At 37.0% G+C, this 23,928-nt stretch overlaps 1 protein-coding gene across 1 annotated transcript; it reads left to right on the top strand.

The window, feature by feature from the left end:
- The first annotated feature begins 17,425 nt into the window (after window positions 1-17,425).
- On the top strand, window positions 17,426-18,376 carry LOC101833639 (olfactory receptor 4C15-like). Its single transcript, XM_005064980.3, has one exon. The coding sequence runs from the start codon at window positions 17,441-17,443 to the stop codon at window positions 18,374-18,376; it is 936 nt and encodes a 311-aa protein (XP_005065037.1). The 5' UTR covers window positions 17,426-17,440.
- Window positions 18,377-23,928: the final 5,552 nt, after the last annotated feature.

Here is a 23,928-nt window from a genome sequence, read left to right as displayed (position 1 = left end):
TATTACAGTGCTGTTTAATATAGTAGCCACCATTCACTGAAATTCTGGTCTAACATTTTTCATTTTTTATGTTGGTTTTTTTTACACACAGACACACAGACACACACACCACATGTGTGTGTGTTTGTATAGTTGGTTATGGTGTGCATACATGCATACACTTCTGCATTTTCATATATATGCAAATGCATATCTATGTGCTGATGAATATGAAGATGGATATTTGTGCATGCATGTTGAGGCAAAGGTATTTTCCATATGGATCTCCACCTTCCTTGAGGATCATTCACTGAATCCAAAAGTCATAGTTTTGGAAACTATGACCAGCCAACTTCTTTATAGGCTACCCTATTTTCATATAGATTCTGGGGTCCTGAACTGTGGTCCTTCTCCTTGTGCAGCAAACACTTTACATTCTGGGGCACTTCCCAATATTCTCTTGTTATTCTTTAGTGAAATAAACTCAGGGTCACTTCTGGTTGATTGCAGAGATTTTAAAATTATATGTCTTTGAATTGAAATCTTATATTCTCCACAAGATAAAAACAACTCTATAGACTTGTGCAGCTTAATTGAATGGCTATGGGGGTGTGGTTTTGCTATTACATTCAGAATTTTGGCTTCCCACAATAATGGATATTTGTATTCTTAAATATTTTTTTCTGTGAAAATTCCATAAATATACTATGGTGTTTAAATTTTTTCCTTAATTAGGTGTATGTGAAGCCTAACGTTCTGGATAAGTTAATATTCTGGTATCCTAAAACAAGTATGTATGATATATGACATAACATTAAGGATAGGATCAACTATAGTTTTCAAATAAACTATTGAAATAATTATTTTCATTCTTAAATATGTGTGTGTGTGTGTGTTTAGCCAGTATCTATGTATAAAAAGTCCAACTGAGCCGAGCTTTGGTGGCACACGCCTTTAATCCCAGCACTCAGGAGCAGAGGCAGGTGGATCTCTGTGAGTTCGAGGCCAGCCTGGTCTACAGAGTGAGTTCCAGGACAGCCTCCAAAACAATACAGAGAAACCCTGTCTCAAAAAACCAAAAAAAAAATCGTCAGCTATAATCAACAACTACAACTTTTGTTCTTTCATTTTACAAGGATGTGTTGAGTTTGAAGTTTTGGCAAATATTCCAGAAATAGTAGATAAGATGTTATGTTTTGCTTACATTTGGGACCTTATGTCTTAGTGAATGAAGAAAATAATTTATATAAAAATAAAAACAAAGATACCCAAGATATAAACGATTTTTGGGGTCATTTCTTTGAAGCATTGAATAACTGATTAATTCTAGGAATCAGCTGGTCTTCCTTGGGAACTTTTAAACTGAGAACCAAATGATGATACCATCCCAAGCAGCCCAGTGGAGAGAGCACTCTTAACAAAATAGAAAAGGTGTTGATAAGCAAGCAGAATGAAGATGGGGTCAGTGCTGAGCACTAGTGAGGTGGCGTGGGAAGGCTGAGTCCCTGAGCAGACATTTTTTTCCTTTTAATTCTTAAGCTCAGTGAGAGCAGAGTTATCAAAGATACATTCTCAGTGTACAACTAAAACCCAAATCCAACATGGATTTGATAGCTTTAAAAACTTAGGTTCAAAAGCCTTTGCTCAACAATTGCTCTTTATACCAATTACTTAGCAAAAATTACCCAGATTTAAGTTTTCTTATCCTGCCACATCTCAAAAAAGAATGTGATCTTTTTTTTGTTTTGTTTTTTGTTTGTTTGTTTGTTTTGGTTTTTGGTTTTACGAGACAGGGTTTCTCTGTATTGTTTTGGAGGCTGTCGGTCCAGCCCGGCCTCGAACTCACAGAGACCTGCCTGTCTCTGCCTCCCAAGTGCTGGGATTAAAGGCGTGTGCCACCACCGCCCAGCAAAGAATGTGATCTTAATAAAACTTTGGTCTGTGTAAGAGCTTTATGGAGAAAACATTTTCTTGTTCAATTTTAAAAAAGTATTTGAAAGCTTTGCAAGGGCTGGAGGCAAAGCTTGAACACACCACGAGTGTAAGTAACAAGCAGAATGCACTGTCGAAGTAACCGCTGAGCCAAAGCCCCCCTGAATGGGGGTGTCAGTGAGGAGGCCTAGGCTATCTATGGGGCCTTTGGTAGCTGACCAGTATTTATTCCTCACATACAAATGGACACTGGGTGCCCATCCCACAATGAGAGATGCACTCTCACCTTGGACTCTTGGGGGAGTTTCCAGGCCCTGTCCTGGATGAAATGACAGACTATGGACACCCCCATGGAAGAACTCACCCTCCCTGGGGAAAGGAGGGGGTTTTGCGTGGGTGGTGGGTAGGGGTCAGAGGAGAGGAGGGAAAGGGAGAGGGACGTGAGATTGACATGTGAAGAAACCTTGTTTCTAATTTGAATTTAAATTTAGAACTAAATTTTTTTAATAAAAAAAGTATTTGAAGGAACATGATGACATCCCTAAACTAACATGTGTAATCTTATTCATAATTTTGCAGCAAGAGAAATAGACCTGAACTTATTCAATTGTACACTTCAGAACTGCTCTGTACATTCATATGACCACTGTAACCTTTCAAATCCCGAAAATGTCTTGCAGATGTTTTATAACTTTGCTAACTTTATTTTTCTAATGATCTTCATCCCTGAAGTAAATATTGATTTACTTATAAATTATATGATTATCTACTATAACATGAAAAATTCAGGAATATTCATGATATGAAGTTGAAGCTGAAGCAAATTAATACACATCTATTTTAAGTAGAAGTAGAATATCAACCCAATAATGTCCTACAAAGATCAAACTTCATAGCATCCATTACCTATATGTAGTTCCTATTACACTGAGATCTCAGATCTAACATTTGAACCTCAGCATGTAACTCAGAAATGGCTTTAATCTCATAAGTCATATCTCAACCATCTTTATGACTAAGTTACTATGTTTTACCTGACAAAAAAGTACCATTATGTCAGAGAGATTTGCTATTTTACCTTAGGTACTGATTTCCTTGACTCTATGCACTACTTAGAGAACTCATGATGAAATTTCCTAAATTTTTCTTGAGTATGAGGAACTAGGTATTATAACTGAATTCTGCATCATAGACCTCATCCCATTTTTCCTTACTGTATGAACTGGTTTTTTGGAGCCCATTTCCTATGGAGAGGTTCCTTGCTCAGTCCAGATACAAGGGCAGAAGTCCTGGGTCTTCTTGCCCCAAATGATGTGACAGACTTTGATGATTCTCCATGAGAGGCCTCACCCTTTCTGAGGAGTAGATGGGAGTGAGGTGGGGTGCAGAGATGGTGAGGGCAGTGGGAGGACTGGAGGGAGAGGGAACCAGGATTGCTATGTAAAATAAAATTGTTTTAAAAATAAAAATAAAAAATTAGGTACTCCCTCCTTTGCCCCCACAAAGACAAAGCATTTTCATATAGCAATTGATAAGGCAGTTATAAAATATATATAGAGAGATGCCTATATATCAATAAGTGTCATGGAAATAAAAACATGTGAACATAAATACACCCTGTTTATTTTGTATACTACTAGATGTATGTTTTCATATTTATTTGGTGCTTTGCTCCCTGCACAGCCTGGCCAAGAATCTGTGGAGGGTGTCAGGATTGATGACACAGAGACCAGTCGGTGGTAAAAGAACGCTTCAAGAAGGCTTCCAGAAGGCCTCAAGAAGGCCCCTCTTTATTCTTATCCTGGTTGGTTATTATATGCCCTGACACCAGAGGAAGCTGTGGTGGGGTCAGGAAAAGGCGATTAGTCATTGGAACAGTAAAGGTCAGGGTGTTCCTGTGGGTGAGCACTTATCAGGAACTTATTGCTCCAGTAAACATTTCTTATGGTCACCGGATTGTTTTTTGGTAAACATGTTTTCTATTGGTTACAGCTGCCTGCTCCCAGGCTGATGAGGAAATGGGCCTCTAGCCAAGGTCTCTTGTTCCCAAAAATTGGTACTGAAAAACTAACTGGTGTTCTCTGCCTGGGGAAGACTGTATTTTCACTTACAGCAATCTTTAGTTGCCTGTAGTTCTTCATGTAGAGTTGGGGCCCCATAGTTTTTCAGCTGTCCTCTCTAGCATGTTCTTACTTAGGTTATGCTTAGGCAACCATGTTGCTGAGACTTCATGGGTGCAGCTTCTGAAATTTCTAGGAGACATAATCTCACAGCAAACTCTCCGATCTTCTGGCTTATACAATCTTCCTCTCTTCTTCTGAAAGGCTCCCTGAGCCTTCCATGTGGGAGCTATGGTATAGAAATAGCCACTGGGACTGGATTCTATAAGTCCATATTTTGACTGATTGTGTTTATTTAGAAACAATCGTAGTTTACATGCCAATAACCCACCCTGTTACCTCTCACTCCCATCCTCTCATGACCCCCACTGGCCCACAACCCATCTCACACCCACTCCCCAAGGATAGTAAAGCCTTCCATGGAGGATCACCAGAGTCTGTCACATTATTTGGAGGAGGGCCTAGGCATTCCTCCATGAATCTGGGCTGAAATAGTATTGCTCCATAGGGAATGGCCTCCCAGTGTCCATTTAAGCAAAAGCAATAAATACTGATTCAACAGTTAGAGGTCTCATACACTGCCGAAGCCTCCTAACTGGCACACACATTCAGTGGACTTGAATCTGCCCAATGCTGGTTTCCCATGTTTCTGGCTGGGGTCTGTGTGCTCTCACTAAGTCAGGTCAGCTGTTTCTGTAGGTTTCTCCAGCATGGTCTTGACTACATTGCTCATCCCTCCTCCCTCTCAACAACAGGATTCCAGGAGTATGTCTAGTGCCTACTTGTGGGTGTCTGCTTATCCTTCCATCAGCCACTGGATGAAGACTCCAGGATCAATCTCATCATAGGGGAAGGGCATCAAAGGCAGCCTCTACACTGATGCCTAGATTCTTAGTTGGGGTCATCCCTGGGGATCTTTCCATTTTCTCATATCTTCTTTTGTTTCTTTCTTTAAAGACTCAAAGTTCTGTGAAAGCTAGGTAAGTAGTTGTAAGAGGATTTATCATGCCTCATGTTTCACATTACATATAGCAGCCAGATATGCATTATAGTTAAAAGAATGGCTTCTTAAACTTCAAATACACTGTAAGGTAGCTTAATAAGTTTAAATCATCTGTTGATCACTAATACCAATTTATTATTTCATTGTTTCAGTACATACTTACCTAGCTTTAAAAGAACAGACATCATACTGGAGAGAACTAACATATAAAAGCGTTTTACAATCTTTAAAAATATACAGTCATTGGAGATGATTTTCAACCTAGCAACAGAAGACATAATGCTTTACATTTTGTGAGTAAAATATTTAATTTGATATCCAAAAAAAGACTCAAAGTTCTAATTGTACAGGTCTTCGCTTGTTTGGTTACCATTATCCCAAGATATTTTATGTTGTTTGTGGCTATTGTAAAGGGAGATGTTTCTCTGATTTCTTTCTCAGCCCATTCATCATCTGTATATGGTAGGACTCCTGATATTTTTTGTATCCTGTCACTTTGCTGAAGAAGTTTGTCACCTGCAGGAATTCCCTGGTAGAATTCTTCATGTCACTTATGGAAAGTCTCATATCATCTGCAAGTAATGAAAGCTTGACTTCTTCCTTTCCAAATTTTATCTCCTTGATCTCATTTTGTTTTCTTATTGCTCTAGCTAGAACTTCAAGTAAAATATTGAAGAGATATGGAGAGAATGGAAAGCCTTGTCTTCTTCCTAATTTTAGAGGAATCACATTGAGTTTCTCTCCATTTATTTTGATGCTGGCTATATATTTCTTGTATTGTGTTTAGGTACGTTCCTGTTATCCCTAATCTCTCTAAGACCTATATCATAAAGGGATGTTGTTAGGTCAAAGAATTTTGTAGCATCTAGTGTGATGATCATGTGGTTTTTACTTTTCCAGTTTGTTTATATGGTGGATTACATTGATGGGTTTTCATATATTGAGCCATTCCTGCATCCTTGGGATGAAGCCTACTTGTTAACGTTGGATGATTTTTCTGATGTGTTCTTGCATTCAATTGCCAGTACTTTTATTGAGTTTTTTGCATCAATGTACTCAAGGGAGATTGGTCTGTAGTTCTGTCTTAGTTGTGTCTGTGTGTAGCTTGGGTACTAATGTATTGTAGCCATGTGAAAAAAGAGTTTGGCCACCACAACCAGCAGCAGCGATGGAAACATAAGCAGAAATCCACAATTAAACACTGAGCTGAACTCCTGGAATCCAGCTACATAGAGGAATGAATGATGAGCAAAGGGTGAAGACCCGGCTGGAGAGATACAAAAAAACAACTTACCCGAACAAGGGGAACCTCATGGGTCCCAGACTGATACCTGGGAAATCAGCATAGGAATGTTCCAAACCCACTGAACAAGCATGTAAGTTTGAAGGCCTGGATAATATATGGGGCTTCTTGTAGTGGATCAGTATGTATCCCTAGTACATGAATGGACTTTGTGAGCCTACTCCACATAGAAGGATACTCTGTCAGCCTAGACACATGGTGGAGGGTCTAGGCTCTGCTCCAACTGATATGACAGACTTTGAAGATCCCCCATGGAAGGCCTCATCTTCCAGGGGGATCAGAAAGGGGATAGGATAGGCGGTATCTGGGGGGTAAGGGAGGAGTGGAGGGAGATGGAACTGGGATTGACATGTAAAACATGCTTGTTTCTAATTTAAATTAAAAGAAATTAATAAAAAGAATAAAAAATTTGGCAATGTCTCTTCTGCTTCTATTGTGTGGACCATTTTGAGGAGTATTGATTGGTATTAGCTCTTCTTGTAATTTATGGTAGAATTCTGCAGTGAAAATATCTGGGCCTGTGCTTTTTTTGGTTGGCAGACTTTTGATGACTATTTCATTAGGGGTTATTGGTCAATTTAAATTGCTTATCTATTCTTTTTTATTATTTTTTTATTTTTATGTTTAAATTTAGATTAGAAACATGGTTGATTCACAAGTCAGTTCCAGGTCCCTCTCCCTTTCCTTCCCCTCCTCCCGTACCCTCCCCCCAACTTCCCCATTATCCCCTCATTTCCCCAGGGAGGGTGAGGCTCTCCATGGGGGTGTCCATAGTCTGTCATTTCATCCAGGGCAGGGCCTAGACCCTCCCCACAAGAGTTCAGGGTGAGAGTTCATCTCACACTGTTGGATGGGAGACCAAAGTCCATGTGTATACTCGGGATGTATACTGATCTACTGCCCAAGGCTCAATAGATTACCTAGGCCTCCTCACTGACACTCACATTCAGGGGGTCTTGATCAGTCCCATGTTGGATTACCAGTCATCACCCTGGGATTCAAGAGTTAACCCTTGTCAGGTCAGCTGTTTCTGGGATTAAACCAGCCTAGTTTTAACTCCTTTGGTCATCAGTCCTCCCTCTCTGTTACTGGCTTTCTTGAGTTCAGCTCAGTGCTTAGCCGTGGGAGTATGCCTCTTCTCCCATCAGCCACTGAATGAAGTTTTTGTTTCCCAGACTCTCTGGCCATGGGATTGTAGGCTGGCACTCCCCAGATCTATGTTTAAATTCCATATATGAGAGAGTATATGCCATGTTTCTCTTTTTGTGACTGCATTACCCCACTCAGGATGATTTCTTCTATTGTTATCCATTTGCCTGCAAATCTCAGGATTCCATTGTTTTTTTTTCTGCTGAATACTACTCCATTGTGTAAAGGTACCACATTTTCTCTATCCACTCTTTGGTTGAGGAGCATCTAGGTTGTTTCCAAGTTCTGGCTATTAAAAATAATGCTGCTATGAGCATAGTGGAACAGACATCCTTGTTGTATGAATGGACATTTTTTGGATATATACCTAAGAGTAGAGTTACTGGGTCTTGTGGTAGGTTTATCCCGTTTTTCTGAGGAATCTCCATACTGATTTCCAAAGTGGCTGAACAAGTTGGCACTCCCACCAGCAATGGAGGAGTGTTCCCCTTTCACCACATCCTCTCCAGCATAAATTGTCATTGGTGTTTTTTATTTTAGCCATTCTGACAGGAGTGAGATGGTATCTCAGAGTTGTTTTGATTTGCATTTCCCTGATGGCTGAGGATGTTGAGCACTTTCTCAAGTGCCTCTCAGCCATTTTAGACTCCTCTATTGAAAATTCTCTATTTAGTTCTGCAGCCCACTTTTTAATTGGATCCTTTGGTGTTTTGGAGACTTGCTTCTTGAGTTCTTTGTAAATTTTGGAGATCAACCCTCTGTCAGATGTGGGGTTAGTGAATATTTTTCCCATTCTGTGGGCTGCCTTTTTGTCTTGCTGACTGTGTCCTTTGCCTTACAGAAGCTTCTCAGTTTCAGGAGGTCCCATTTATTAATTGTTGATCTCACTGTCTGTGCTAGTGGTGTTATGTTCAGGAAGCTGTCTCCTGTACCAATTCGTTCAAGGGTACTACCCACTTTCTCTTCTAAGAGGTTCAGTGTGGCTGGATTTATGTTGAGGTCTTTGATCCATTTGGATTTAAGTTTTGTGCATGGAGATAAATGATCCAGTTCTGTACTGATTGTGTTTTGAAGACAATAAAATCACAATAAAAGTAACTTGCCTCATTGTGGTTGGTCTTTTGGAATGGAAAAAACTAAAGTTATTGAGAAAAAATAGAAGCTTATCTAGTCTTGATTTAACTTTTGTAAATGATATCTATCCAGAAAAATGTTCATTTCCTTTTAATTTTTTAATTTTATTGAATATAGATTTTCAAAATATGACTTGATGATTCTGGATTTTGTCAGTGTCCATTGTTATGGCCTCTTTTTCATTTCTGATTTTGTTAATTAGCATTTTTTTCTCCATGCCTTTTGGTTAGTTTGGATAAAGGTTTTTCTATCTTGTTGATTTTCTTGAAAAACCAAGTCTGTGTTTCCTAGATTCTTTGTACTGTTTTCAATTTGATTATTTCCCGGCATCTACTCCTCTATGGTGAGTTTGCTTCTTTTTGTTCTAATGCTATTAGTTGTGCTGTTAATTCTCTAGTGTGGCTGTTTTCTATTTCTTCTTGTGGGTACTTGGTGTTATGAACTTTCCTCTTAGCACTGCTTTCAAAGTGTCCCATAATTTTGATCACGATGCATCTCCATTCTCAATGAATTCTAGGAAGTCTTTAATTTTTTTATTTCTTCCTTGACTCAGGAATGGTGCAATTGCTAATTCCCATGAGTTTGTAGGTTTTCTGCATTTTGTGTAGTTGTTAAATTCTAACTTTAAACTGTGGAGATGTGATAAGATACAGGCATTGTTCCAATATTTTTTTTACTGTTGAAGTGCTCTATGTTGCAGAGTATGTGGTAAATTTTAGAGAAGTCTCCATGTGCCACTGAGAAAACAAGTTTATTTTTTTGTGTCTGGAATGTTCTATAGATGCCTGCTAAACCCGATTGGGTCATAGCTTCTGTTATTTTATGTGTTAATTTTCTATCTGCTGGTCCTGTCTATTTGTGAGAGTGGAGTGTTGAAGTCTCCCACTGTAGGTGGGTGAGGTTTTATGAGTGATTTGAGTTTTAGTAATATTTCTTCTATGAATGTGCATGTTTTTATATTTGGGAAATAGATGCTCAGAATTGGGACTTCATCTTGTTTGACTTTTCATGTGCTGAATAGAAAATGACCTTCTTCATCTCTTTTGATTGATTTTAGTTTGAAGTCTAATTTATTATATACTAGGATTGCTACACCAGCTTGTTTTGAGGGTCCATTATATTGGCAAATATTTTATCAACCCTTAACTCTGAGGTTACATCTGTCTTTGAATGTGAAGTATGTTTCTTGTATGCAGCAGATGGGTAGACTCTGTCTTTTTATCCATTCTGGTAGACTGTGTCTTTTTATAGGCAAGTTAAGACTACTGATATTGAGGGATAATAATAACCAGTGATTGTTAATTCTTGTTTGTTTTGCGTTTGTTGGTAGTGGTGGCATTGTGTGTACCCCCCTTTTTTCTTTTTAATTTTGGTTTAGTGGGATTATATATTGTCTATATTTTCATGGGTGAAGCTAACTTCATTGGGTGGAACTTTTCCCTTCAGAACTTTCTTTAGTACTGGATATTGGGATAGGTATTGTTTAAGTCTGATTTTGTCATGGACTGTTTTGTTTTTTCCATCTATAATGATTGAAAGCTTTTCTGGACATAGTCTGGCCTGCCATCTGTAGTCTCTTAGTGTTGGTAGAACATATATCTAGGACCTCCTGGCTTTCAGGGTTTCCATTGAGAATTTGTGTGTAATTATGATAGGTCTGACTTTATATGTTTCTTTTCCTTTTTCCTTTAGTGCTCTTAATATTTTTCTTTATTCTGTAAATTTTATGCTTTGATTATTATGTGACAAAGGGATTTTGTTGTTGTTGTCCACACTATTTGGTATTCTGAAAGCCTCTTTACTTTCATAGGCACATCCTTCTTTATGTCGGGAATGTTTTCTTCTATGATTTTGTCAAATGTTTTCTTTACCCTTGAGCTGTACTTTTTCACATTCTTCTATACTTATTATTCTTATATTTGTCCTTTTCACAGTGTTCCATATTTCCTGTATATTTTGTTTCAGGGATTTGGTTAACCTAAATGCAAATCAAAACAACTCTGAGATACAATCTTACTCCTGTAAGAATGGCTTATAATCAAAAACACCAATGACAGTTTATGCTGGAGAGGATGTGGAGAAAGGAGAATGTACCTGCACTGCTGGTAGTGGGAGTGCCAACTCATACAGCCACTTTTGAAATCAGCATGGAGATTCCTCAGGAAAATGAGAATCAGTCTACCAAAAGACCCAGCAATTCCACTCATTGGCATATACCCAAAAGATTGCATTCATACAAGAATGTCTGTTCCACTATGTTCATAGCAGCATTATTTATAATAGCTAGAATGTAGAAGCAACCTAGATGCCCCTGAGTTGAAGACTGGATAGAGAAAATGTGGCCCATTTACAGAATGCAGTACTGCTCAGTGGGAAAAAATGGAATCCTGAAATTTGCAGGCAAATGGAAGAAACTATAAGAAACCATCCTCAGTGAAGTCACCCAGTCACAAAAAGGCAAACATGGTATGCACTCACTCATATATGGATTTTAGACAGGGAGCAGGGATTGCCAGCCTACTATCACACAATCAAAGAGTCTGAGAAATGGGGAGGACTCTAAGAGAAATATGTATGTTGCCTCAGAAAAGAGACAGGATCTCCTGAGCAGATTGAGAGCATGTAGGGAGCAGAGAGGGATCAGAAAGAAAGAATGGGAGACAAGAGGAGGGGAGAGGAGGACATTGTGGAGTAGGAAGGTTGAGATGGTGGAAGAATAGAGATCAGGGTGAGAGATACCATGATAGAGGGAGGCATTATATATTTGAGGAGAGATATGGCACTAGTGATATTTCCAGAGATCTACAAGGATGACACCAACTGGCAAACTAAACAATAGTAGAGAGGCTACCTCGAATGCCCTTTCCTGATAATGAGTTTCATGACTACCTTCTATGCCATCTTAGAGCCTTCATCCAGTGGCTGATGGAAGCAGAGGCACACATGCATAGCTCAACAATGAACTGAACTCTGGAACCCAGTTGCAGAGACGGGGAGTGATGAGTAAAGGGATCAAGATGAGGCTGGTGAAACCCACAGAATCAGCTGACATGAAGATTGGGGAGCTCATGGACCCAGACTGATGGCTTAGAGACCAGCACATGACTTATCAAGACTCCCTGCATCTGGTCATCTATGAGGAGGCCTGAACAATTTGTGGGGCCTTGGGTAGTAGATCAGTATTTATCTCTGGCATAAAAAGTGACTTTGGGAGTTCATTCTACATGGAGGAATGCTCTCTCATCCTGGACATATTGGGGAGGGGCCTAGGCCCTGATCCATATAATATGACAGACTTTGGAGATCCCCTATGTAGGCACTCACTCTCTGGGGAACAGAGTGGGATTGACTGGGGAGTTGGATGACTTGTTGGGGGGGCAGGGGTGGAGGGGAGGTTGAGGAAGTTGGGATTGACATGTGAAGCAAGCTTGTTTCTAATTTAAAAAAAGAGAGACAAAAATGTTTTTAAATTTAAAAAGCAGCAACATCAACAAAAAGATTTTCTTTGGTTAATGACTCTATTTTCTCCAGTGAGTCTTCAACACCTGAGATTCTCTCTTCCATCTCTTATATTCTATTGGTTATATTTACATATGTAGCTCCTGATCTTTTACCCAGCTTTTCTGTTTCCAGCATTCCCACATTATGTGTTTTCTTTGTTGTTTCTATTTCAGCTTTCAAGTCTTGTACTGTTCGAATTGTTTCCTTCACTTGTTTGGTTGTTTTATCTGGGCTTTGCTTGCCTTGCTTTCTTTAAGAGAATTATTTCTTTAATTTTTGGTTTGTCTTTTCCTCCATTTCCTGTAAAATTTTCTTTGCTTTTTCTTCCATTTCTTTGAAGAATTTTATCATTTCCTCTTTTAGGGCCTTTATTGTCTTCATAAAGTTGTTTTTAAGGTTCTTCTCTTCTGCTTCATTTATGTTGGGATGTTCAGGTCTTGCTGGTGTAGAATCCATGGATTCTGGTGGTGTCATATTGTTCTTTCTATTGATGAATGTGTTCTTATACTGTCATCCTTCCATCCCTTCTTCCATTGGGAGCGAGTCGGTCTTTCTCTCTCCTTTCACCTCCAGGTGGGCGTAGGTGTGTCAAGACTTTGATGTCAGCAACTTTGCATGGTCTGAGCTCCCTTGAAGTTCTCAAGAAGAGGGCATAGGGGGACCAAGACCTTGATGAGGGCAGACTCTTGATGGTTCATATGCCCTAGGGCAGGTTCACTCAAGCAGAGGGTGTACAGCCAAAGACTCAAGCAGTGATACTAGGGAGCCAAGACTGTGATGAGCACAGGCTCTGTATGATCTTGCTTGCAGGAGCAGGTCCACTACACAAGGATCCAACCCAGGAAGTTCCAAGGAGAGGATGTGGGGAGTTAGGCCTGGGGAGTTGGGCCTAAGCAGGTCCCACATTTACCTCAAGCAGCAATTGTGTTTTTCTGTAATGATCTCCATCTGTTGGAAAGTGAAGATTCCTTGATGAAGGATGAGAGCTACACTTACATATTGCTATATGGTCATATATTTAGATTGTGCTGATTTAGTAAATTGGTGGTTGTAGGTTCCCTCCTAAAATCCAGAGCTTCACTACGCTTTTTTGTTGTCTAGTTTTCCACTGCCATATATAATTTGCCTCTGTTTGAACAGGTCTTAGGTCCATTACTGCCACCCATAACTTGGCAACAATCAGCAGTTTTCTAACTGGAGTAATGTGGTATTTATTTTAACATTGTCTGCCCTATTTCACTTCAGATATTTCTTTGTGGTCTAACTCCACTCCATTTATTGAAATAGATAACAAAATAATAAGCAAAGGAAATCATAGAAACAGTAAAAAATCTAGATGTTTCAAAGTGACCAGCTTGTGAACTTTTAACTAACATAAACATACAAGCAAACAAGCAAACAAACAAAAAAAAACCCAAACCAAAATGAAAACAAACCACCTCTGTTTACTTCTATAGATTGTTAAAGAGCTGATGCTCAGGGCTTTGATTTTTCTATATGCATCACCTCAATTCTACTTTTCTTTGTGAGTTGTGAAATCTAAGTTGAATGTGATATTGAAATTGAACAAATCAGAAGTATTTCACTCTATGGTCTTTTCTGAACTTGCCCGAGAGTTAAGTACCAGTTTTCTCTCATGCTTCCAGCTTAGTGCTGTGTTTCACTAATATGACACTGGCCAGTCTTGTGTTGTCACCTCTATAATACAAGAAAAAAATAATTGTCAAAATTTTGCATTTAGTTTTAAAGGCAAAGAATCTCCAATTCAATTTCTGGTAGGAAAACATAACGTTTTAATCAGCAAATATTTCTGTGTGTGAATAGACATTTTATTATCCATTGATAAATAATCTAGTCTTCTAGAAATTCCATGTTTCTTTTGTGAACAGCTGGAATAGTGTTTCAGAACTCAACTCATATCTGGAAACTTCTTCAAACAGAAATGCAGAAGTTCAAAGAAAAGAAAAAAATCCTCTAATTCTTTGGGGACAAAGAAATTTATAAACAAGTGGGGAAGAAACAACACTCAAAATTATGTCTTGGATAATCACAATAATGGAAAGTTTCCAAGCCTTGAGATGGATGGAGCTACATGTTCTCAAGTCCCATGGAAAGCTCTTTAAATTCTGGTTGGAAATAAGGAAAATACTGCTTCTTCTGTTTCTTTTTAATCACATACTGAAGACAGCGTGTGGGGGCCATGGTTTACAGAAGATGCCCCTTTACTTTGCCCATGATGAGAAGAAAAAATTAGGAACCTTAGAGTTTGACCAGACATCGAATAAAGCTACTACATAGAAAGCAGCAGTGTCATCACTAGAATTGTTAAGAAATTGATTGACATCAGTGAGATTTAGAATTATTTTATTTCATTTTCAGAAGGGAATTATAGGTAGGATGTAGTATATAAACTGGGGATGCTATGATTAGTGGTGAGAGGAACAGGAAAAACAACACATGTGGAACTAGTGGAACAAGTCTTGATACAAAATAAACATCAAAATAAAAACTGCAGAATTTTGAAGTGAGATGCAAAGCAGCTATTATTATAGGTTTAATAGTATTAATATTATATTTAAATTTTATCTGTGAAGTAAATGCAAATCAGTTATAATGTAATAAGCAGATGTTATATTTTGCCTCCACAACAGTTTTATTTTTTAAACATATTTTTATCCTTGAACACGTCTTCATTGTTAAGATTAAACAGTTAATTTTCAGAGAATGCTCAAGAATCTTGATATAGAACCATGAAGTGCTGCCCTTCTTCTGATTGTTAATATACAACATAGAATTTATAATGTCCGCAATTACACACCAATCAAGTTGATTAGAATGGACCTTAAGGTAAGAAATATCACAGAAGTCAAGGAGTAGACTATGCTGAGTTAAATGTGTCTATTTACTCTCCATAATTGTGTTTGATATTTGCAAATAATTATTTTTGGTTCCTGCTTAAGAATGTTCAGGAAAATTGAACATTTAGAGCCCTGTACTATTTTGGTGCTATCCAAGGTTTAATGTTTCCTTCAAGTCACATGAATTAGCAAGACTCCAGAAGAAGCTTCAGGTACCCTATGGAATGAACACCAGTGAAACACAGGAATGGTATCACAGCCCATTCCATTCCAGAAATATCAAGTTTATGATAATTGAAGTATCTGAGACAATCATTAGAGTATCAGTGAGAGCTTAGGGAAGTATCAAAATCTGAAAGGGACATCATTCCCAGATAGTCCTATAAAGGAACATTCTTACATAGATGGGTGAGGAATAAATATTTGATTCATATAATCATCTATCCATGCTTATTTTAGGCAGCTCTCTCTTTGGTTAGTATCTGTAATGCACCATTAATTATATTGTTTTCTGCCTCATTTCACTTTTATATTAACTTTTAGAGCTTCAGTTGTTAACAATAAAGTTTCCAAACACATTTAGAGTTTCAGAAATACTATTCATAAACTTTATAAAATAATTAAATGAACAAATTGCAACTTATTTGTTGCAATTTAAGGGTTCCAAATGAAGACAGCATAATATATAAAGGACATAGTCTATTTCATGCTAATTAAGTTTTTACTTTTTATGAAAATGTTGCTTAGAAACTATGCTGACGTCTGTCATCATTGATACATGTTTTCTAAAATGCAGTTGTAAAAGCTGTCCAGTGGACTTTATGAAATCGCTGACCTTGATCTATGTTACTCTGTCCATTTTCTGTCAGAGGATACAGAAGTACATTAGTTTGTCTGTGACAATGGCTACTACATGAGCAAGCTGGCATTGTTAGGTATTTGGCAGTAGAATTTAAACATTTTTTCAAGATAGCTTTTATTTGAATAAGCTTAATTAAGAAAACTTGCTAAAAAATAGGTGATAAGAATTATTAATATGTTAATATAACCCTTGTCTTCCTTTTACTGTCCCAGTTGATTTGATCTTCTTTATACAATGAAGTTATCTAAAGCAGGAAATCAGAGGGTATTGCCATAAATTTATCTGTGGGCAAAGTGCACATGTTTATACTATTGTTAATGATTATGCTGTGACCAGCCAAAATAATTTTTAGAACATTTTTAAACATGTATGAATATTGGTACAATGTCTATCACCACCAGTGATAGTAAAACTAGAATTAGGAGTAGAATGCCATCATTCTAATTGTGGGGTGTGTTCTCACACTTCAACACTGTTTTCTCCTGATATTCAGACTGCCTTCATGGTATCATATTTTCCTGTTAAGAACCCAATAAGTGACATTCTTATCATGTTCAAATACAGAAATGTCACCTGGGGCTTTGAGATTTTTTAGTACCTTAAGTAATTTGCTCCAAGCCACAGAACAAATAGAAAATCCTGTATTGGGCCAGTCTACAAGATTCAGGAGCTGGTTTTCTGATTCACTTCTATCTGTTCTCTTTCCTGCTTTAACCTTTGGCTATGCTAGTCAGACCCTGAGATGTGTATTGGTACACTTACCTGGATGATACATAGATATTCGCTGAAGCCATGATCATTTGAAGTTTGTTTTATCATAATGATATTGATGATAATTTGTAAATGGTTTTGGGATTCATAGTATAGGCACCTAGGAGAAATTAATTGGAGAATTGATCAGAGAAACTACTGTACATTTTACAGGTTTGTTAGTTTTATTCATAGTTAAAATATTTCTATTAACTGAAAGTAGAATTTATAAACAAAGCATATTTTTTTTTGGTTTTGCGAGACAGGGTTTCTCTGTATTGTTTTGGAGGCTGTCGGTCCATCCTGGCCTCAAACTCACGGAGATCTGCCTGCCTCTGCCTCCCGAGTGCTGGGATTAAAGGCATGTGCCACCACTGCCTGGCTAACAAAGCATATTTTTAACCTTTGTAGTAAAATATTATTCATTCGTTTATATCTTCTAAACAAGCAGATATGAGCATGTCCATACTATTACAAATATATGCTTCTCAAACGATATATGTCTGTAATAAGTGTAATAATTCAGTTGTTCTTTCCATTTGTTTGCACAAGAGGAGATTAATGGAAAATCTTCCACACATAGCTGTTTCCATTTCCATGTATGCAGACCTCTAGATTTTAAGTGTTCTATTATATATCTCTACCTCAAACTGACTGAGCTTCTGTCACCCTGTAAAATTTTTTCTTTCCTTTTTTTTGATTCTCAAAGAAATCAAGCATTCACTGTAATTTTGGATTTAGCTGTAATAAGTCACTGTTGATTGCAAAATTATAAATGGGATTGAAGCAAGTGTTTATCATTACCAAATTACATATTTTCTACTGGATTTTCACTTTTCCTTGGAAACCATGCAAAATCAGAGTTTAATAACTGAATTTGTCTTCCTGGGACTATCACAGAATCCAAATGTTCAAAAACTGATATTTATTATATGTTTATTTGTCTACATGGCAACTATTGGGGGCAACATGACAATTGTGGTGACCATTGTCTGTAGCCCTACACTGCTGGGCTCCCCCATGTATTTCTTTCTGGCTTTCCTGTCTTTACTGGATGCAAGTTTCTCTTCTGCCATGACACCAAAGATGATTGTGGATTCGCTCTATGAGAGAAAAACCATCTCCTTTGAAGGATGCATGATACAACTTTTTTCTGAACACTTCTTTGGTGGGGCTGAGGTGATTGTTTTGACAGCCATGGCCTATGACCGCTATGTGGCCATTTGCAAGCCCTTGCACTACTTTTCCATCATGAACAGGAAGCTCTGTGGCTCTCTGGTAGGGGTGGCCTGGGCAGGGGGATTCTTACATTCCATCATACAAATCATCTTCACTTTGCAGCTGCCCTTCTGTGGACCCAATGTCATTGATCATTTCATATGTGATTTGTACCCTTTGCTGGAGCTTGCCTGCACTGACACTCACATCTTTGGCCTTTTGGTGGTTGCCAACAGTGGGTTTATCTGCATCATAATCTTGTCTTTGTTGCTTGTTTCATATGGTTTTATCTTGCTCTCACTGAGATCCCACAGTTCTGAAGGGCGATGGAAAGCTTTGTCTACTTGTGGGTCCCACATTGCTGTTGTGATCTTGTTCTTTGTCCCATGTATATTTACATATGCAAGACCTCCTACTGCCTTCTCCTTTGACAAAATTGTAGCAATATTTTACACCATGTTATCCCCATTGCTTAATCCCATGATTTACACTTTTAGGAATAAGGACATGAAGAATGCTATAAGGAAAGTATGGAAGAAATTGATAATACATTCAAATATAAAATAAAAATGCTACATTATATCAAAATTAATATTAACAGTAAAGAAGTCAAAATTATTGCACACAAAGAACAGTATGTTTATTTCCTATGAGGAGTTAACGCTATTATTGAGAAATAGCATTATTTTTGGCTTTAGAGAATGCTGTTTTCCCTTTAATATCAGACATATTCATTAAGTTGGAAACTCCACATTTATGTGTGTATATGAAAGACAATTGAATTCTATACTTAGGATCTATTAATTTAAAAAGAATGGAATCAAAATTAATAGCTACAACAGTGGCTATTAACTCCAAGTATTTAAAGAAATTTGTAGGTAATTCAAAATGTCATATAAATTTGGATGAAAACTTATTAAACCTATTTTCAGTAAAATTTTTTCAATTCATTGTAGTGATGTCAGTATCATCTAGAATTCATAAAGGATAGAAGGAAAATCATCACAAAAGTACTGTAGGTTCCCTGTCTCTTGTGACTCCATTATGTCATGGGGGTCCTTTGCCATTTGTTAAAGAATTTGAACTATTTCTTGATATATTGAGAGATTATTCTTGGTTGGCCATTCCTGGCAGTGCATGTTTTCTTCTTGGGTTGAGAGACAATTTAGGCCAGTCAGCCATGGGAAAGGAGATGGGAGGATCCCATAATTGTGAACAATTATCTGTTAAGAAAATAACCAAAAGAGTTCTAAAAATTTCACCCTTCTAAAACAGGTAAGGTCAACTACAGTTTGGTGAGTTGGCTCCTTCTGCCCCTAAAATGCAATAAAACATTGGGAAACACTAGCATTAAAAAAAGAAAGAAAGAAAGTTCTCAAAAGAGGATTGTATTCTAATTGATACACTGACTTTAATCTTCTTAACTTTTATACTCAAAGTAAAAACTCTTTTATTAAAAGTTATTAATAAAGCAATCATTCAAGTTTAGACATAGTGTTTGTTGTAATACCATCACTCAGAGGGTGGAGGCAATAGATTCCCCATGAGTTTGTGACCAATTTGATCTACATGAAGATTTCTATGTCAACTTTTGAAAACAGGAATACCCCTCCTCATGAAAAATAGAAAGAAGAAAAGATAAATTGTGCTATTATCTCATTTTGCATTGTAGTTATAGTTAAAATTTTTCTAGCATGCCAATATTATTAAAACACATTGAGTATTCTAAAAATGGTATTGAATCATTTTGCCTTTTCCTTAATACCTTGTGTTTTCACAGCCATGGCCTATCACCAGCATGTGTCTATTTTTCAAGTCTTCCCTTTCCTCTCCTATTATGAACTGGGAACTCTGCTGTGGGTAGTCAGATCTAGGAGATTTTTATATTTAATCATACACATAGTTACCACTTTATAGAAGCTCTTCTGTAGGCCCAATGTTATCATCCTTTTTTGTGTGACTTGTACCCATTACTGCATAAGATTTCTCAGAATAGATGAAGAGACAGCAATTATTTCATTCATTGTTGTCTCATCTTGAAGTTCATAAAGGATTAAGTTTTAAACCATTATCTGGACAAAGTATAAACATTTCAATGGACTTAGTAGTTGTGTAACAAACCATGGACACCCTGGTGTACTTTTCCTTGACTTTTGAGAATGTATTACAATATAAGAGGTCATATTATAATATTTCCATGTACACATGTAATGCATTTTATCACATTCCTTTCTTAAGTTACTATAAATTCCACCTCACAATATTTCATTCCTAGTAGTTTCCCTTTAACTATTGTGTCCTCATTTTCCCTCTCTCTTACATACCAGATAAAAATCCACTAGGATTTTGAGCTATGAAATGACTTATTTTACTTCATTCAATGGTGTCTTGTTCCATCTATTTTCTTATAAACAGCATAATTTCATTCTTTTTTATGGCTACATAAAACTATTCTCTGTCTATATCACATTTCTAAGTGATGATCTATTAGGGCCCATGTGGATGTGTGGTAAACCTGTGTATAAATATATCTCCCTTGTAAATTTACTTTGGTTCGCTAGATAGACTATAGAGTTGTAGATAGAGGTTATATATTATGTTCTTAAATACTTTAGCATTGGGGACTGCTAAGAACCTTGAACAAAATGGAGTATGTCAGCCATTTCTTGGCCTTCTGCCTACGTGACTGGGGGCACACATGCCCTTGGGACAAAGGAAATAGCTAACCACAAAAGTGAAATTTACACAGGGCAGCCCACTCGCCTAGCCAGGGGGAAGTAACCCTTATAGAACAATTGCCTTTGTTGGCAAAGGGTTAATGTGTTCCTTTGGATGCTTTTACCATAATGATAGGCAGAAGTAACCCTTATAGAGCAATTGTCTTTGTTAACAAAAGGTTAATGTGTTCCTTTGAACACTTTTTACCCCTCCCTAATTCCTGCACCTGGCTTACACTGACAATCATTTGTGGAATGCAACTGATGGATAATTACAGCTTCATCTTTACCTTATTTGGTGTATATTTGAGTTGAGACTTGATTGACATGCTTGTACCGCCCCCTGAGATTCTCTTCCTATAAAAACCATTTCACCCCAAGAATAAATGCTCTTGATCAGCAAAAGTTGTCTTAACCTCTTGAAGTTTGCTTTTTAAGATTGGATCTGCTCGTGAAGACCCACCAAATTAGTAGTGACCCTCATCACCTCATCCCCACGGGGGTCCCCTCCGTGGGTCGCACTTTAGGAATTGTTATATTGATTTTCATAACAGCTGAAAACATTCTCACTAGCATTTAATAAGTCATTTTTCCCTTGGTCAGACATAGGTTTGTGGACATAAAGTAAAAACAAGTGTACAGAAAATGAAGAAGGGATAATTCTAGAAGCCATCAAACTCCTAGAATATAGCCAAGGGCCTTTGTATAAACAAAGATTTTACTGGATTGGGAGTATTAAAACATTTACATATAAGGTAAGGGAGATGAAAATATTTTCATTATTTGTTTTAAACACGGATTTTACAGTATTTGTTAGAAGGGAGTCATATTTTATATTTCTCATACCTGTCACACACCATTTACTTGCTTTCTTGATTCTAGCCATTCTGACAGTTGTGGGATAGAATGTAAGTAAAGCTTTTATTTTAGTTTCCTTACTGAGTAAACATATTTTTTTAATTAAAATTTTAGTTAATTGTTTTACATAGTTTTAGATTCCTCATCAAATAACCTATCCTATCTGATGGCAACAGTGTACAGAGGGCTGGGATGCTGACAACTTCAAAGTATTTTATAATTCAGGTATGAAATGAGTATTGTCTAAAGAGAAAGAGAAGACACTATCAGAAAATATGTAGCTTAGCTTTTATATAGAATCCAAATAAACATCAACCTGCCGGGAAGATATATCCAATAGTTCACTAGTAGCATTAATGTTACTTTTTGGGAATAACATAGCATTTTTTTCCCTTTTTTTAAAATTAAAACTCACTTCCTGAGATTGAACCAATATACAATAAATGATACTTTTAGGTAATTCAGGAACCTCAGACCAAATAGGTCATGGGCTCTACAGGAAAATTAATACTATTGTTTTGTTAAATGGGCAAAATAATAAAATTAATCCCTAACAATGTATAGGCAAGTCCATCAATCAACCCTTATCAGAAAAGTTTCTTGAGGTATATGATAATTAACAGAATGATTCATAGCAGAACAATGTACAGACAGTAACAAGCTATGGAGCATTAAGCCTTAAACAGTCTGTCTTTATCACATCCCCCCTCAAGGCTTTAATATCTATAATTTACAGGAGACATATCTTAAGAAGAAGGAATGGTGGATGAATTTACGGAAACAATATTTTCCAGACATAACAGGGCAGATTCACATATGAACTCAGAAAATGGACAGAATGCATAGGACCAGCACAAGATCACATAAGAGAAAACCCAAGCACAGAGAAGAGGGAATGGGCATCAAGGCCGACCTCTAACCAAGAAGTCATGTGTAATGGATACTTTCTGGCAGAAGGAAAGCCATTGTTCTTCAGTGGAGGAGCACTAAGCATCTCAACCATGAGTCAGGGAAGGCCCATGCTGAGGAGAAGATAGTCAAGAAAAACATGGACTCCTTATTTATATTCTAGTAGGCCTTTTGTTTTATTTTGGTAATTTTCATCTTATTGGTTATCTGGTTTGCTTTGGTTTTCTTGTTTGTTGAGAGAGACAGAAGGGAAAGAATAGAATGTAGGGTAGGTACAGAGGTGGGGAGGATCCGGAAGGAGTTGGGGAAAGAAAAAGAATATGATCAAAATATAATGCATAGAAATTTTTTGAAATTTTCAGTAAAAGAGCATAATTAGGAAAACTTAATTCCAAAAGTTTTTATATAATGTTGATCCCAATGACTACACAACTCATCAGAACATAGGAGATGTAGGAAGAAGAACAGCCATAGGACTTCATCACAGATGTTTCTTTCTGGCTTGGCTTTGTTGTTTATTTTTTGTCTTGTTAGTTATTATTCATATTTGCACAATTTTCTACTTTTATGTATTACCTCATCCATTTGACAAGCTCTCTAAAAATCTGACACGCTCTCCTAAGATTAGATTGTTTAAAATTTTTGAGATTATAATTTGATTGTAAAATTTCTTCTTTCCTTTTCCTCTTTCAATACTCTCTGGTATACCTCTCTGCTCTCCTGCAGATTCACAACTTTTCATTTCATTTTGCTTCGTTAAGTGTTAATTTTAAGACAGGCCTCTTCATATCTAATCTAAGCCCCTTCTTAAATGTATTGGTAACTAACACAGAGACTCATAGCTGGACTATGTATAGAAAGTTCACTCAGCCCAAGATGGGCTGTCTTTATCACATCTCTCCTCCCAAGGCTCAGAGATATATGAAAGAGGAGACAGATCATAAGAATCATTATATATTATATAATATTATATTGCTTTTCATATATTTTTCATGAAATTCTTTCTTTAATGAACAGTTTTTGATATAGTATTTTCAAAACAAAACCTATACTTTCCTTGTAGATTGACAGAGAATTCTTTATGAGTGAATTAAGCTCATATGTTTGATAGGAACACAGCATTCTGTTCAAATTCTGCTGGAAAGCTATAGACCATCCATTATACAACAGACTTCTATCCCTCAACATGATGCCGCATTCAAGCTTTTTCAAACAGAAACCTAAGAATACTTCAAAAGAAATGATTTAATATTTGGGGACCATAAACAAATTATAGTCTTTTAAAGAGAAAAGAATGTTGCACATGAAAAAAAAACACAAAATAGTCCTTAGTAGAAGAATTCACCATTTATAGAAGTTTTAAGAAGGAAACAGTGGTCAAGATGGAACCTGGGGAATCAGCACATTACTTTTTCCTAAGTAGAGGTAAATTAGTTTTACTCACAGATATGTAACAAACAGTGTATTTGTGTGTGTGTGTGTGTGTGTGTGTGTGTGTGTATGCAGGCAGAAATTCACACGTTCAAAGTGTATTTTACTTATGCATTTCTCCTATGTATATCCACACAAGAGATACAAATATTAAAGCTGTGACTACCTAGCAAAAATGAATTCAAGAATAAATATGCAAAAGAT

Source organism: Mesocricetus auratus, unplaced genomic scaffold (assembly GCF_017639785.1).
Source record: "Mesocricetus auratus isolate SY011 unplaced genomic scaffold, BCM_Maur_2.0 Super-Scaffold_100004, whole genome shotgun sequence".
Classification (NCBI taxonomy): Eukaryota; Metazoa; Chordata; class Mammalia; order Rodentia; family Cricetidae; genus Mesocricetus; species Mesocricetus auratus.
The sequence above is the reverse complement of the archived record's forward strand: the minus strand, read 5'-3'. Positions and strand labels throughout refer to the sequence as shown.

Bases quoted from the DNA above. Each gene is read 5' to 3' on its own strand.
- LOC101833639 (XM_005064980.3), top strand. From the start codon at position 17,441: ATGCAAAATCAGAGTTTAATAACTGAATTTGTCTTCCTGGGACTATCA.